The sequence below is a fragment of the Adiantum capillus-veneris genome, chromosome 21 (genome assembly GCF_014529385.1).
Source record: "Adiantum capillus-veneris isolate H3 chromosome 21, ASM1452938v2, whole genome shotgun sequence".
NCBI classification, from domain to species: Eukaryota; Viridiplantae; Streptophyta; class Polypodiopsida; order Polypodiales; family Pteridaceae; genus Adiantum; species Adiantum capillus-veneris.
In genome coordinates, this window is record NC_140951.1 from 66,477,852 (window position 1) to 66,495,337 (window position 17,486).

General features: G+C 42.0%; 1 protein-coding gene across 1 annotated transcript; it reads right to left on the bottom strand.

Moving 5' to 3' along the window:
• Positions 1-13,999: 13,999 nt before the first annotated feature.
• Positions 14,000-16,454, bottom strand: LOC147431093 (protein ANTAGONIST OF LIKE HETEROCHROMATIN PROTEIN 1-like). Its single transcript, XM_086494532.1, has one exon. The coding sequence runs from the start codon at positions 15,833-15,835 to the stop codon at positions 14,471-14,473; it is 1,365 nt and encodes a 454-aa protein (XP_086350658.1). The 5' UTR covers positions 15,836-16,454; the 3' UTR covers positions 14,000-14,470.
• Between the last annotated feature and the right edge of the window lie 1,032 nt (positions 16,455-17,486).

The following is a 17,486-nucleotide window of genomic DNA, read 5'->3' on the forward strand; positions in this document are numbered from 1 at the left end:
TTTTGTGCTTGCTTTTCTTAGAAGTATATGAGCACTAATATGGTGAAGGTCAATCTTTGCATGTGAGTTTGTGCAGTGTTCAAAGGGATTGCTTAAGGAGTGTGTGTTGAATGGCATTTTGTGTTGAAGCACATAAGGAAGGTGTGAGTGTGTGTGTGTGTGTGTGTGTGTGTGTGTGTGTGTGTGTGTGTGTGTTGTATATGGTTTGTTTTGGTTTCCTTCTTTCTCCATAAAAGAGGGTGGTGCCCCTAAGAAATATGCGTGTGTAGGGTCTCACGGAGTGGTTGTCTGGTGGGAGCCTTGAGTTGAGCCCCATCTCAAAAAATCCGCTCTCAATATCATAGAAGATAGATCATTGTGAGTAGCTATAGACACGCATTAACTTTTGGTCATCGTAAAAGTGCATCAGCCACTTGATTGTGCTTACCGGCAATGTGAGCAATATGAAAATTAAATTGCAAAAGAAAATTTGCTCACCTCATTTGTTTGTCGGAGAGCTTGGTTTGCATCATGAAATACTTGAGACTTTGGTGATCAGTTCGTAGAATGAATGGAGTCCCCAATAAGTAGTGCTTCCATGTGTCTAGGACATGTAGCACAACTAAAAGCTCTTTCTCATAAATGTCCAAGACTCGTTCATCGGTATTGAGCCTGTGGCTCTCATATGCTATGGCATGCCCATCTTGAAGCAAAGCTGCTCCAAGGCAGTCACCACAAGCATCACATTGGACCTCAAATGGTTTTGAGAGATCCGGAAGCATCAGGACGGGTTGGGAGGTAAGCTTCTCCTTGAGCTTATCAAAAGAATTTTTCTCTTTAGCAGTCCATATATACTTAATGTTCTTCGTAGTTAAGTCATGTAGTGGTCCTGCTACTTGAGAGAATTTTTCTATGAACCGTCTATAGTATGCGCACATACCAATAAAGCTTCTTAGCTCAAGTAAATTCTTTGGGTTAGGCCATGCTTTTATTACCTCTAACTTTGATGGATCCATACGGATACCATCGAGAGAGATAATATGACCTAGGTATTGAATCTCTTGAAGGAAAAATTCGCTTTTCTTTTGGTTGAGGAAAAGCTTATTCTCCCTCAATGATTATGTTCCTCCAAAGACTTGGAGTAGATGATAATATCATCAAAGAACACTCGAGTGAATTTGCAATATGGTCTAAAAAGTTTCTCCATTAGACGATTGAATGTAGCCGGTGCATTAGTCAAACCAAAAGGCATGAGTAGATATTCATAAAGACCAAACGTTGTGCAAAACGCGGTCTTTAAGATATCTTCATCCACTATCCTTATTTGATGATAGCCACTCTTAAGGTCAATCCTACTGAAGTAGGTAGAACCTTGTAGCTTATCAAAGATCTTCTACCCGAGGCACGAGAAATCTGTTTTTGATAGTGATATGGTTTAATGCTCAATAGTCCACACACACGCGGTATGTACCATCTTTCTTTTGCACTAAAAGGACTAGAGAACAAAAGGGAGAGGAGCTAGGCCTCACCATCCCTTTGTCTACCAGTTCCTGTACTTGCCTCATGATCTCCTCTTGTTGATCTTGTGAGACCTGATAAGGAGGCTTGTTAGGTGGTGAGCTTCCAGGAAGGAACTCAATGTGATGGTCATCATCCCCTCGTTTTGGAGGTAAGTCCATGATAGGGATATCATTGATGAACACATCTTGGAATCCTTTTAGAAAATTAGACAAGTCTACTTCTTCTTGATTCCTACCATTTACATTTGATGAAACATTAGGATCTTTTGGAGACTCTTTGACAAAAATCATGTACGCAGAAACTGAGCTCTTCATTGATCTATCAAAAGCAGGAGAATTTACAAGTGGAATAGTGCGACCACGCTCACTAGCATTTGTATACATATTCTTTCCCCTATACATGAAGTAGATTCTCCTTTCAGGGAACTTCATATTGGCAGCCATGCGATCAAACCATGGTGCCCCTAGGATTGCATCCGCATGTTGGAGAGGAGAGATGAAGAAGTCTTCTTTGTCGACATAGCTTTGGACATGAAGCCTCAACTTTCCAATCAAGGGAGTAACGGAGGCTTGCTGTCCCTTGAAAGCTTCATCAGCCATCACCATATCTCCCATCTTGAAAGCTTGAAAGCCCAACTTGGTGGCCAACTCCGTTGATATGAAGTTGTGAGTAGAGCCAGGGTCAAACAATATGAAGGCATCATGCTCTCTTACCTTTCCCCAAGCATAGGAAAGTGATGATCCTTTGCAATGAGTGTCCCCTTTTGGAGCTTCAATGGTGGAAGCCATAGGAGTCTCATTGCGAGCATTCTTATTGGGGCAAGAACGATAGCCATGTCCTTGCTCCCCACACTTGAAACACTTATGATCCTTACGAAAAGCTTCAAGCTCTTCAGGAGAGAATTTGTTTTTACCTTTGTAAACTCCCTTCTCCTTGGACCGATTGTTGTTGTTGTTGTTGTTGGAAGCACCTTGGGAAGAATTTTGAGCATTGTGCTTCCCCTTTGAATCATTTTTGCCTTTTTTGTCCATGGGTTTCACATTACATCCAGCCCCTTGATGGAAATTGATACGTGACGCAACCATGGTGTGATAGACCACTCCGTTAATAGTACCAGGCCGTTGAGAGTTGATGTATGCAGCCATCTCTTCAGGTAATCCCACACAGAATTGTTGTCTTTGCTCTGCAAAGTCTATCTTTTGAAAGACAGTAGCCTTGAGATGTAAATCCCAAAACTTGTCTACATACTTGTGGATAGAGTCATGAGAGAGAAGCTCAAAGTGCGCCATTCAGTACGCACTTTTTCCTTTGCATCGCTTGCAAGGAATTGCTTCCTGATGGAAACTCGTAGAGTTTCCCATGTCTTTGGGGCTTCGCCGTTGCCCCAGATGCTAGCCCCCCATTGACGAGCTGATTTTTGAAAGTGCATAGCTACATGGCGTAGCTTGGAGGACTCCGTAAAGCCCTCATCTCCAAAGGCCGCATCAAATTGCTGGATGAAGGCCAACACTTTGTTGGTAGCACCAAATGTACCATCATAGGTGAGAAAAGAGATACTCTTCCCCCCCTCCTTGAAATTCTTTAGCTTTTGTGACCTTCGCCATGCAGGGACTAATTTGCGATGTCCTCCCCTCTTGTATTATCTAGGAGAATAGCCATAGCTTTCGTCGGAAGAGGAGGAAGGTGAAGAAGAAGGAGAAGAGGGTGACCTCTTCCTAGCCCTTTTCTTCCTTTGTGTCCTCTCTTCCCTTTCGGAGTGACGAGGAGAAGGACTATGTGTTGATCTTTTCCTCTTGAGAGGAGTAGGCGATCGTCTAGACCGCTGTGTTCGTGGAGCCACATCTTTAGAGGAACTTAAATTTTCGTTGCTTTCTTGCTCTTTGGATTCCTCCTCTAGTATGGGAGAGAGTCTTCTTTTGGGGGTCTCTTCAAGAGGCCTCCTAAGCTCTCTCTCCTCTTGGAGAGGAAGGGAAATTCCATAAAGCAAGGTTGCCCATAGCTTGCTGCAACCTAGTGACGAGATAATTCACAAACATGGGAGCATCCTCATTAGCCCCTTCATGTGCAAAATCAAAGCTTTCAATGTTCATTCTACTCTCTTGATTATTGTCAGCCATGTTAACAAAATTTATGTGTGTACTTAGTGTATGCTTTGGCAATTCAAAACCTTAGTTGCCACTCCTTTTAGCCTTTGAAAATTGGCTCTTAGGTATCTATACCCACGGCTCGAAATCATTAATTATAGAGAGTAGAGGAGTAGGTCTAACATAGCAAAGTTGCCGAGGGCTAGCTCCTTTCGGACTTCTTATGGTTCAATAAACGGTAAAGCCGTAGGCAAGTCTAAAAAGACTCCGTTATTAATTTCACAGCTCCCGAGGTGTGCACCATATCCCCACATAGTGGGGTCGACGAAACCGATAATAGATCCCACTTCCACTTACCCTAATATAATTAACAATATCAACCATTTATAGGCTACTTAAGGACCTCTCTTCTTAAGTAAGAAAAGATAAACTAAATGCTCTGATACCAATGTAATGGAATTGGCCTTTTAACTTGAGTTGGAGTGGAAAGTGAATAACATATTGAGCATTTCCTTGAGCATTCCTTTGTGTGTAAATGTAGATTGAGAAAGAAAGTGCTTGGATGGAGAGAGAAACACTAACACATTACTTCATTAACATGGTATGAAAAATACTTGTAAAAGAGAGTGAGAGTTTAGGAAAATTGACACCAATAGAGGACCGGATTAGTTGGAGCCGGTCCCCCTCCAATAGGCATTTATATTATAGATTCTTCCATGACGAAAGACTTGTTTACAGTACAACTTATCGTGTTTCCTTGAAATCTTTTTGATGAGGTGAAGATGGTAAACTTCACTCACCAAGCATTAGCCTGGTAACAACAATAAACATGATTAGCATGAACTTGAAGAATGACCTCAATTCCAAGACCTCAAACACCATGAAAGGTGAGGAGAGATGGCAAGGAGTGAGGAAGAAGAGAGAAGTAGAAGTAGCTCTACAAGAAAGCAATAACCCCTTGCACATAATCACTCATAACTCTTGTAGCATAGCTTAGCATAGTGTTAATGGAGATTCAAGAGATTGATAGCAAGCATAAACATTCTCTTGTGTGGATTTGCATCCATAGCTAAGAGCTTGGGTAGTAGTCACTCAACTTCTCAAGCCTCCTTGAGACGTTTGACCCTGCCTTTGCAGCATCTCGCAAGAAGCAGCTTGAGGCATCCTCTCCCAGCCAGTCTCTTTGCCATCACGCATGGCTACGCTGGATGCACCATTTGTTGAAAATTTATCGTCGTCTATATGCATCGCCTGTCAATGCTGCTTCCCCCCCCCCCCCCCCCCCTTGATCGACCAATACAAAAGGCACTATCCCTCAGTTGTGCACCCGACCTTGGCGTTTCTTGTTTGTGCTCAATGTTGGCTGACATGCAAGCTCCATCCTCGGACGCGCATCCTGCTTTGGCCATGCGTGTTTGGCTCTCCGTGTGCCATGTGCCCACACCTTTCCTTTTTCTTTTTCTTTTCATTTTCCCTTTGCTCTGCACGCCACCCCTCTCTTTTAATTTCCTTTATGTTTTTCACTACCCCAAAGCAAGGTATCTTGTAAGATACCGGGTAATGAGGGCCTTGCCTATGTCGGTTGGTATGTGTACTGGGGGCTGGAAGCTAGTCACAGCTCCTATTCAACGATAGAATTGTGGGCTCTTTTGAGGTCAAAAGGTCTATTAAGCAAGGATGCCCTCTGGCCCCCCTGCTTTTTGCCACAGGATCACATCCTTTAATCACGACGCTCGAAGCTAGTGCGGAACGAGGGGAGGTGCAAGGCCTTGCTTTACCAGGAAATAGCCAACTCCTAGCAAAACTTTTTGCAGACGATTCTCTCCTCTTCTTGAAGGCGTGCCCCCAGGTCATCAGAAAAGCTCTGGAGACGGTACAAATATTCAGTAGCTTTGGGGTCCTAGTGTAATATAGAGAAGTCAAGGCTAATCTCCCTATCGGAAAATGACTCATTTGACCCTTCTGTATGGTCGGGGGAGATTGTCACAAAAGGGAATATCTTCATACATCTGGGAGCCTCCTTGGGGGTGGACGTAACTCACAAGCAAAGATTTGAGTGTGTGCTTGAAAAATCTAAACAAAAATGAGTAGGTGGGAGTATGCTCTTCTCCCATTCCCAAGTCGGATAAAATTGATGAATGCCTTTATGATTCCTTATATTGCCTTCACTAGCCCGCTTCTCAAGATGGCTAAGTGTCACTGGAAAGAGTCCTTAAAACCAGTAAAAAGGTTTTTATGGAAAAACAACATGAACTCCTCCAGGCCATGGCAATGGGCTCATTGGGAATCAGTTGCTCGGTCGGTGAATCAAGGAGGCCTCGGCATTCTCAACCCTGTGGCCCATGCAGAAGTTTGTTGCGCCAAATTTGTTGTTTCCTTGGCTAAACAGGATCAAGTTTGGGCTGTCATGATCAAAGATATGATAGAATCAGCTAAACTTGGCTCGAAAAAGGTGGAAAGTGGAGAGGGGTGGAGGTTCATGACAAACTGTTAGCCTCGGTGTGGTCTACCCTAAGACTGGGGGGCAGATAAGGAGAATTGGTAAGAAAATGCAATAGAGTAGCAGGAGTCTTAAAGTGGGGGGAAGAAGCCAAATACTTCAAGAACTCCATTTTGCATTGTCCCCTTGGCTTTCCAAAGTTGTAGATCCACCACAAACTCCCTATTGGATTAAGACAGCCAGAAAGCTGAATAATAAGGGTCTGAAGCGACTTGGGCAGTTCTGGGACAGTGACAACAAGAGTTGGCAAACCATTGACTTTCAGGTTACCCAGTACCAACTTAATAGCTTGGAGGTCTTGCTTCTCCACAAAGTGATGAAAGAGCTTGACAATTTAGTGATGCCAATTTGTGATTCAGAGTTTGACTGGAATGCCTGGAAATGGCTCGGAAGCAGTCTTATGGAAACCCCATCCTAAAAGCATTTATCAGACGATGATGCATAAGAAGAATTGGTCTAGCCCCCTTAACAAGCTATGGAAAAAGCAATGGCCGGAGGAAAGGTGGGAGCAAGTAATGGAGAATATATGGAAGCCAAAGGTTCCGCAGCATGTGAAGTTTTTTTAATGGAAGGTAATTTGGGTGCTCTACTGACGAGGGGAAGATTCAGGAGAGAGGGATTGGGTCAGATCGATGCTCAGGGTGTAGGTTGGCTAGTGAAGATCTGGCCCACCTATTCATGGACTGCCCAACTATCAAAGACCACGCAGGGAAAATATGCAAGTGGGTCCAAAGAACATGGAAAATTAGTTTTTTTAAGACTTACCTATTCCTTGGAGGTAATAATTCAGGTAGTCTTGCCCTCCTCATCAACACTCAAATCGTCAAATAGTTCTTCTTACATAATGTATGGCAGACAAGGAACCGTCGTGTGTTTGAAGGAGGTTTTGAGGTGGCAAGCTTCGCCAGAAATTATACAAGAAAGCAAAGTGCTAATGTGGACGCTCGGGTGCAAGCAACACTTGGAGGATTGATCTAGGACTACTTGTGCCTTGTTGTCAGCAGATGGAATGCTTAGGATGGGGGAAAATCTTGGCCATCGGTAAATAAAAGATCTCAGAAGGACAAGATAATGGACCTTGTGTATCAAGGATGAGGGGCGGGTTGGTAGGGGTGGCTGCCTTGATAGCCGATGTAATCATGGTCCCCGGATGACTTCATGACTCAACAAGAGCATGACAAGACCTTGTAATTTTTTGGATTGTTCAATACAATTGTGAGTTTTGCTATTAAAAAAAAGATACCGGGTAATGAAAACGTTGCGACCACCTACTATCTCCATAGCCACAAATAGATTTTATTTGTGTTTGTCTACTTTAATACTAGCCTTTTGCCTTATTCTATGGATTTTGTACGCTCCAAGAGTTACCTAGTCAAATATCTAACATTGAGATTGTTTTAATGGTCTGCTTATATAACAATGGATCTATTTTTTTGTGATGGTCTTCTTTTTGGTATTTTTCATGGATTCAAAGGGATATATTTTTAAATCTTTTCATGTGTGCATTGAGTCAAGTTTGCCTTAATTTGAGTGTCATCGATGACCACAAGCCTTGCAGAGATGGCTTATGTGATCTATACGATCTCGAAGGCTTTATGGTTAATGTCATCCATGGCATAAGAATATTTTTGTAGTGTTCGTCTATTTGAATGTGAATGTTTTGCCTTACATTCATCAATTAGATCCTTCTTTTCCATGTGCGCGGGGGGGGGGGGTGTGTGTGTGTGTGTGTGTGTGTGTGTGTGTGTGTGTGTGTGTGTGTGTGTGTGGGTGGTGGTGGTGGTGGTGTGGTTTCCCTCCACTATTAAGAACTGTCATATATAACATGTTTGCAAGGTTCTTAAGAAACCCATCTATTAAAATGTTGACATGAATAGATTGATCCCTCTTCCCTCTTAATATATCTCTGGTACATTTCTTTTTAAAGACCGCTCCTATTGAGCTAATGTGATATATTAACATGATTATAGAGTAGACCCCCATAGGGATTGCTAAATGTTTGTGACATTGTGTATGTGGCAGGCTCTAGATTATGAAATTGAGCACGATGTTCAACCACTTTTGCATGACATCTCTTGTGTATTAGTCGAGGACATGACTCCTTTGCAAGAAATACCCAAGCAACTACGACAAATTAACACTAGTTCTGTAATCGGACACTCAAATGTCTCGAGACACTAAAATGTCCTGTTTTTCAAACAACTTGTCATAATTATTTGGTGAATCTAGAAAAAATAATCAGAGGTCATGTTCATATCTTAGGTCAGCTATGAGGTGAAGAACATAGCCAAATTTTACTTTTACCAAAATTAATACCAAATTAAGATTATAATGATAAGTTTTAAGATGAAAATCATAGAAATTTAGTGCAATTTTAACAAAATTTTCATAAATTGAATATAACTTCTCATCAAAATAAGATTTTGCATAGATTTCAAGGTGTATGGATAGGAGAAAACTTATTATAGAAAGAAAGAGTTGAGCTTCATAACCTAGTTATGGGACTAGATTTTAGTTATAATCAAAAGACCAAAATCTTGAAAATGCTGACAAAGAGAAAAAATTTGGTCTTTCAAGGCCTCTTTGATTAACATGATGACATTATGGGACAAAACCTAAGGTGTATGATGTATCTATAGGTCAATATCCATCAACAACGCATTTTTCAAGGGGGTTCAAACTCATAGGCATCTTGTAATTTATGATCATTTAAAAAAAATTGTAGTGCATAATTTCTTGCAAAAAAACATTGCTATAAAAAACTAATGAAAGTGTGCATATAAATCTCCTAATTGTGTCCATATGAAGTATTTGTATACAAATAAGTGAGATGAACGAAAAAATCCAAAGGTGGACTTTATTTTAAGGCTTATCTTTGACAAATAAAAATCATAATTACAACATGCGCAATTTTTTGGCTATGCCATAAATCACCAAACGTGGCTTGCATAACTATTTAAAATTATCACCTTATGTAATGGAGTCATAGATCTAGTATATATGCATCATAAGACATTGTAAATTTGGATGATTTAAACGTTTTTTTGTGATCGTTAATTGAATTTGTGAACGTTGCATATTTGACCCACAAGACTTTCTATATTTAATTCCAGTCACAAAGAATTTTTTTCTCACATGACAATTGCCAAAATATCAAACACATATATAAGTAGTTACCATTAAAAATTGCACACACCTTGCTCAATTTTTCTTAGGTTAGAGTACAAGTTTTAATGAAACATTGAATGTTGTTTTGCGTAGGTTCTTTTCATGAGTGTAGTTACTATCGAGGTTATGAGAAAAAGTGACTTATATGAGTACTTTGAATTACATTTTATAAGTTTACAAAAGCATTTCTTGAGATGTGTATTAGATTTCATGTACCATTTTATTTAAATTCGCAAAAAAAGGACACTAAAGTATCATTTTTGGTACCAAACTAGTGTTAAAGAAACTATGAGTCATGTTGGGACCAAAAGAATGGCTTGTTTGGTGGGCATGACTTACTTTGTTAATGATCGTGAAACTTCTAATGATAGGCACCAAAATTTTATTTGAGCTGAAGCATTTTAGATATATTAAGGTTCAAGATTAATGAGTCTAGAAAGTGCAAGCTGGCTTAGTTTAAATCCAAAATCGTACTCACATACTAAATGTACTCATTGTGCGATAATAATTAAAATTCATTAATCATAAGTAGACAGTACAAGAGAGTTCTTAACAAAAATCACTAGTCAATTTCTCATCTTCTATGAGAGCTGATACACCAAAGACATCTATCTCAATTTCAACTTCTGTTTCTTCGTCATCAAGCTCCACTTCTACATCTATGTCTGCATCTATCTCAATATCCGATCGCTATGTCTAGGTTTAGGCATCTTCTCTCCAAGAGCACCGACTTCAAGCTCGATATCCTCATCCACATCATCCGCAATTCGTGCATGCTACTCATGTGTTTCTTTGTCCTCAGCCTCCAATCCTTTACACAGTTGTTTGCTCCGTGGAGAAACTTGGATAACAAAGAGCCAACGTGGTTTAGCCAAATCGTCTGCATCTTCTTCATTCCATAGTGGATTTGTGATAAACACAATATGTTCACAATGTTGTGAAAGTACAAATGTGTCCCAATCACCATTTCACGCCTACCTAGAGTTCACTTGAATTAGTCCACTCTTATCTTTGCACATCTTTGCATTGGAACCACTAGTAACAACCTTGAACCGCTTCATATCAAAAATAAAAATATCAAATTTTCTAAGGCTAATTTTCAAGATTTCTTGGATATAACCAAAGTAGTTGAGCTAGCCAATTTGTGTGTTGTCATCCCTAACATAAATGTCCCTTTAGAGCTTCTACATTGGCACAATGTAAACTACCTCACATTCTCTAGTCATGCCTGATCCTCTCACATCTTGGTTTAGGGGTGCACGAAGATCAAGACCATTGGGTTATAATCTCGCCTTTTTTTATCAATGCTTATATTTATGGGTGTGACACAGGCCGATGTATATCAAGAGTGTAAATGGAATCCTCATCATCAAATGGAGATATACATCTCCCATACAATTACATTGTATACATATCTATATAAGCAATAAAAAATGAAAGAAACGGAGGAAGGAAAAAAGATTACCAACCATAAATCAAACTCTATCCGTTAGTGCTAGTGCATGAGTAGAAAGACCCCAAAGCTATCTCATGTCTATGGCAGTATTATTACGGCCTACAATGTATGTCTCTGCTAGAATGTATGTCTCGACTATCGTGATCCACGTACACATCATCATGTGCGTTCGACAAATGATTAGTCAAGTGGAAAGATAGACTTGAAGAAGGTGCCAATTGAAAAAAAAGTAGTATCCTTAACACTAGGTTGGTAATGGGACACTTTTATGTCCTGTTAAGTGACCATTTTCCTTGAATTATGTCAAGAGTTTCAAAATGGATTTTGAGGTGCTATCTATCTAGAAAGTTTTCTCATGAGCTGAAAAAAACTTGACATTTTTTTGAAATATCACTTCCATCTTTAACCTTGTCCTTGCACAACATTTCACAACCTAAACTGTGTGAAAAAACGGGTCCTGTTTTTGCCTTTTTTCAACTTTTTGCAACTATACAACTCTAGAATTCATGTTTTTGAGGTCTATAATGCTAGAGAACTATCTTTAGTATTCCTTAACATGTCGTGATGCTTCTAGGGAGAAATAAATATAAAAGTTGTAAGTTATGACCAAATTACAAAGATTGTCAAATCCTGTATTTTAGCCAATTTTAGCTCTTCTATGATTTTTTTGGTGGATTTCATGATATCCAAATGCATTTTTTATTTTCTATGTTGCATATTGTAACATAAAGCTAATATTTCTTGAGTTTTGGGGCACCTAATACCCTATTTTTCATAGTACACAACGATGGTTGATTTTTTCAATTATAGAAGAAAACGAAACATTCTAGTATATCAAGTATAGCTTTTTCAATATTGTTAGTTTCTCGTGACAACTACATACATTTTGTAGGTAGTAACCATATCTAGTCATAAGCATCAAATTTGGCTAGATATTGAATAGTTTCTATGGGATTCTACAACGCATAATGTTGAACCCAATTTTTTCATGTTTGTTGTATTTAGCACCTCATCTTTGTCCCCAAGATTCCCCTTGGTAAGAGATGTATTATTCTTTTGACATGCTCCATGGTTCCTTATGAACATAAAGGACAATAGGGAACTAAGAAAACATGCATATATTATTGGTATTGAGCGTGGCTATAGAAACTTTGATGATAGGTTTGCAGAATGGTAAAAATTCAACTTTTTTGTACCTATTTATTTTGGCTAAAAAAAAAATAGTGAGTGAGAAGCAATCATATGTTTAGATCACCAACCCATTGAAGTTAACTAGGGAATTTATATCAAGTTCCACAAAAATCCCTAATCTTATTTTTATGCAACAAAACGTAAGAAATGACTGTTTTGATGAAAATGCACTGGTCCATCAACTTTGGAGGCTTGGTGTGACCAAAAGATGAGAAATTTTACAAGTTTCTTATTTTTTCCATGTATAGTAGGCCTTGAACTATAACCTCATGAAAGGATTTTACAAAATGAGTGGATCTACTATGGTTTTGGAGGTTTTTTTCAAAACCTTGAAAGGACACTTTTATGTCCTGTTAGATTACCAACCTAGTGTTAAGTAAAAACTTCTCACTTTTGTTTCGAGGACAAAATTGCTTCTCCAAAGAAGGGAATAATGTGAGGCCAAAGGCCAAAGGTTTGGGGCTAATCTGAACCGAGCTCGAAGGTGCCTATATAAAGGACAGAGGTCGAGTGGAGAGATAGGTTATAAACTCGCTATGGTCTCACATTTTTCCTCCACAAATATGCAATTGGTTCTTAAACTCTTTTTCTTTTACTACTATTATAGCCGGCGGCTTCGTTGCCCCCTCTCTCTCTCTCTCTCTCTCTCTCTCTCTCTCTCTCTCTCCGCTCGTTGTCTCACTTTGGCTCAGAGGACACTGTCGCGAGGGCGCTGGAGTCAAGAGACGCTGACACGGGGGGGGGGGGAGGGGGGAATTCCCTCCCCCTTTATCTATTTTGTATGGATTAATCAAACATGTTATGTTAGGCTTGTGAGTATGGGTTGCCATCAACATAATGTCCCTCCTCACGAGAGACACCTCTATCTTAAAGGAAGTTTCAATTGAAACAGAATCCAAAAGTGCTCATGTGATGCTTACGGGATCACTAGTAATAATAAGGGTATCACATGTACGAATGAAATAACCCTTTTTAATCCCTACACATAGGACTATTCTCCATAGTAAGACCCTCTTCATAGCCTCCTTAGTCTTGACCATCATAACTTTGTTTTAGAAATGGTTAACGACCATGCAACGAGGAGCTCTTTGATGAATTTCTCTCAAGACCAAGAGAAACAGGCTATCGCAAGGCATTGATCCACAACACATATATAGTCTAACCATGCCTTCTGCGAGGCCGATGCATATCAAGAGTGTAAATGGCATCGTCATCATCAAATGGAGACACATATCCCCCCATACAATTACATTGTATACATATCTATATAAGCAATAAAAAATGAAAGAAATGGATGAAGGAAAAAAGATCACCAACCATAAATCAAACTCTATCTGTTGGTGCTAGTGCATGAGTAGAAAGACCCCAAGATATCTCATGTAAATGGCAGTATTATTACGGCCTAGAATGTATGTCCCTGCTATCACACCGACAGATACAAGAATTATCTGTATTATCCAATTATCGTTTTTTTTTTTTTTTTTTGGGTTGGGGGGGGGGGGGGGGGGCTAATTATCCCGTTATATACTCTCACAATATTTTTTACATTGTGACTTACCTCAACATTATGAGCTTCTGTGGAGGAGGCGCTGCATACCTAGCTAGGTACGATTGAGGGCAGGGAACCGCCGGCCCGATGGGGGGGCCGGTGGTCCCCTGCCTCCAATCGTACCTAGCTAGGTATGCGGTGCCTCTTGAGCAGAAGCTCATGATGTTATGCATTGTATGAAACACATTGAGAAAAACTCCGTTTTTTACATGAGAAAGTTTCTAAATCTTCTTGTGATATAGGATAGATTGCCATGGTCAAGCTCAATGAGAGATTTAGTAGAAGGAAACATGGCGCCACTCCTCCTTAGCGTTGAAGCTTTGCCTAAGCTTAGCCTCAAGGCGGTTGAAAATCCCATTTGAAACCAAGGTAAGAGGAAGAAAAACCCACAATATATACACGAAAATAGTTAAAATTGTGCAAATTTGCAAAATTCTACAACAAGTAGAACGGATTTGTATCTTTACAAGGCCTTTGGATTCATGTTTGTGCGCGCAAAAGTTGGCACAATTTTTTTGAAGGGGAAATTACCAAAATACCCCTCTAATTTGAGGAAATTCCCAAAATACCCCTCAAATTTCAAAAATTCCCAAAATGCCCCCGTTATTTTGTCATAAATTCCCAAAATGCCCTTCAAATTTTCCAAAATTCTCAAAATACCCCTGGTTGTGAGACTAAATTTCTCGAAAAATAAATTTTTATGTAGGTCTTCACAAGAAGAGTGATTGTCTATCGTACAAGATGCTAAAACTACAATTTGAGTTGGTTACGTAGGCTTTGGAGTTGAATTGCTTCATTATTTTTAGACATAATTGCCTTTTTTGCGATGGTAACTGGTGACAAATTACCATAGCACTCAAAAACGGATCTCAATTGTCAAAAACGAATGAAGATTAGAAAATCTTGAACATTCCAACCAAAATAGATACAAGGGTATTTTGGGAATTTTTAAAATTTGAGGGGTATTTTGGGAATTTCCTCAAATTAGAGAGGTATTTTGGTAATTTTCCCGTGTTGAAACCTTAGGGGCTGGGGAGCATGTGAGAATGAGTATGGGAAGCGGCAATGTTGAGATGGGCGGCCAGGGCATCCCGGATGCTGTCCCCGTAGCTGTTATCGCAAGGGGGAAGGGAACACACCTCCCTCACCACCGCCTCTTCCTCTCCCTCTCTCTCCACCAAAGCCTCCCCACTGTAGATGAGATAGTTGTGCAGTATGCACGCAGCCGCTATAATACACCCATCGCCAGCTGTCAGCTCCCCACTGGCCAGCAGTCGCCAGCTGGCCTTCAGCGTGCCAAACACCCGACTCGCAATCGAGCGCACTTGCTCGTGCACTCGATTGTAGCGCAGCTGAGGTGGTGTAATTGGATTCGTGTACGGCGTCAGCAGCCATGGCAGCAGCGGGTACGAGCAATCGCCTATAATATACTCCGGCATGGGCGCCCCCGTTAGCAGCTGCACTGGCCGGCCATGCAGCAGCTCGTGTGAATCCATCACACGTGCGAACAGCCGCGTCTGGAGCAGGATTTGGGCCGCCTGCATGGATCCTCCCCAGCCAACGGAAATGTCGAGTAGGCGACCGGCTGTATCCACCACCCCTTGCATTGCCACTGCCTGGTAGCCGGCTGCGCTTTCAAAGTACTCGCCGTTGCTGGCGTTGGGCATGACCTGGAACCGGGTGCAGCCCACCACGCCGCAGCAATTGGGAAACCCTTGCTGACTGAATTGGCGAGTAATCGGGTGAAGAAGCTCCGGCACTGACGGGAAATCGAACAGATAACTCAGCTTGGATTGCAACGCCCTGCAAACCTCCTCAAAAATGGAGACAAAGCCGGGGGCCCCGCCAGAAAGAGCGAATTTCCTGGCGACAGCCGACGGGCTAGCAGCGGTAGCCAGCCGGTAGAGAGTGGAGGCAAGCTTGACGTCCGGTGGGGCCAGTATTTCACCTGTCAGCTCGGGCTCCAGAGATGAGACAAGATTAAGGAAGGCGGGTTTCCCCATTCGGAAAGTGTGCCGCCACTGATGGGCATCAGCGGAGGACAGAAATTGGGTAAACCAGTTGTGGGGAGAAGGCGGACCGGCGGCAAGGGGTGCGGATACCGGCAGGGCGATCGACAGGTGGTCAGCTACTGCGAGCATGAGCTGGAGCTTGGAAATCGCCAGCGTGGCAGCGCGGACAGAGGCAGAGAGGGCGGTGTTCTGACAGGGCAGGAGCAGGGGGGTGTATTCTGTCACGAAGCGTTCGACCAGCACCACCACGGCTGCCACGACTGACATAAGCACTGCCAGCTGACGCCGCCTTCGACGCCGGCGCCTCCGCTTGCGGCTGCTGTCGAGAAGTGATTGCTTGCGCCTTGGCTGGTCCGTGGAATTTTCCGCGTCCATTAAGAAAAGGAAGCAAGGGGGGAGAGAGAGAGAGAGAGAGAGATCAGCCAACTTCCACTAGAGGAACATATTAACTTCCTGCCTAGTAATGCAGGGTAGACCATTGGCTACCATGTATAGTAGTGGTAGAGAGAGAGAGAGAGAGAGAGGGGGAGAGAGAGAGGTTTACTCTACCCAAGGTTTCGCAACTTTACAGTGTTTTCTATCCTGCAGGCTGGCGAGAAAAGAAGCCACAGGCCGCAGGCAGCCTAGCCGGTACCTCAAAAGATAGAGGGAAGTGGTTATAGCCTGTAGGTACTATGTGCAGGTGGATACCAACTGATGTCTACAAGTTACTGTGGTATATATAGACTATAGTGTATGAGTGTGTGAGTGTGAAAGGAGAGAGAAAAGCAGAACTTTTAGAAGCAGCAGAGCCCCCAGCAGCCAGCTGTGAGGAGTCCAGGAGGGTTGTTGCACACAAGAGGTCCATGGGACTGCGAGCCGCCACTAGCTCTGATGAGTCTGGTATGTTTCGAGTCTTTTGGGCTTTGCGAGGTTTCAACTTGAAACGAGAGTATCTTGAAGTGCGAACCTGCCCCTGCCACCACCCTACGGAATTTTGGAAGACCGATCCCCCAAGAGTCATTGCGACTTGGCACTTGTTCGCCCCTCAGGTTTTATTTGCCACTGGGTGGGCACTGGGATGGGTGGAATCAACCCTCATCAAAGGGGGAAGCATCACGATACCATTGCCGTCGCTTTGTAAAAACTAATCTTGCCATGTTCGGATGGAGTGGTATGGGAGGCTGATGTAGCATTCCCCCCATGGCTTGGGTTTCTTAGGGCTCTATCACACATGTCCGCCTCGACGTGTGTGCAATTGAGGTGGCAAAAGCGCAATTGTCAGCTGCAACGTCCGCAAGAGCACGAAATGCTTTGGCTTGAACCCCTCACCCATCGTCGCATGTATGTGGACATCCAAAATTGTCATGGCGGGAAGGTAAATCACACGTTTTGAGTCGCGGCCCCCTCGTTGAAGCCTCGACGTGTTTACAAAGTAGGCTATTACTACTTGGTGCTCTCAGCGTTCAAAAAAAGATAGATTGCGGTGCCCGCCCCATTGTGTGACAACACAGGCGTCCAACCATGCTCTTTTTGGGCATGCCCGACGCCCGTGTCTTACAATGAATGTGAGCCTTGAGGCCATGGGGGACAGGGCCAGAAAAATACATTTGTCTTAACCGAACAAAATAAGGGGAAACTTGAAATTCTCCCGGTTTTTAGGTCAAAATTTGAAGCTTTTGCCAATAATTACACTAAAACTTGTGTAAACTTGCCGGTTTTCTTAAAGGCAAGCTCAAAATCTAACCGGGATTTTATAATTTCAGCCGGTTAAAATACACTAGACCCCAGTTTTTTTTCTAACACTGATGGGGGGTTATAAGTCAAAAAAACATAAAAATTGGGATAAAAACTAATCTCGGGATCCTGAAATTAGACTTTATCCCCAGATTAGTTTTTATAGATCAATGCACAGGATTAACCAATGGTGCCCCCCTCTTAATGTGCACCATTGATCCCACCCACCTCCACCCCGTGGCAAATAAACCTGAGACGCTTGCCCACCCCCAGTGAGACCTCACACAATCTATTTCCACAAGAACATACA

Excerpts from the sequence above, each read along its gene's own strand:
- LOC147431093 (XM_086494532.1), bottom strand. The coding sequence starts at position 15,835 with ATGGACGCGGAAAATTCCACGGACCAGCCAAGGCGCAAGCAATCACTT.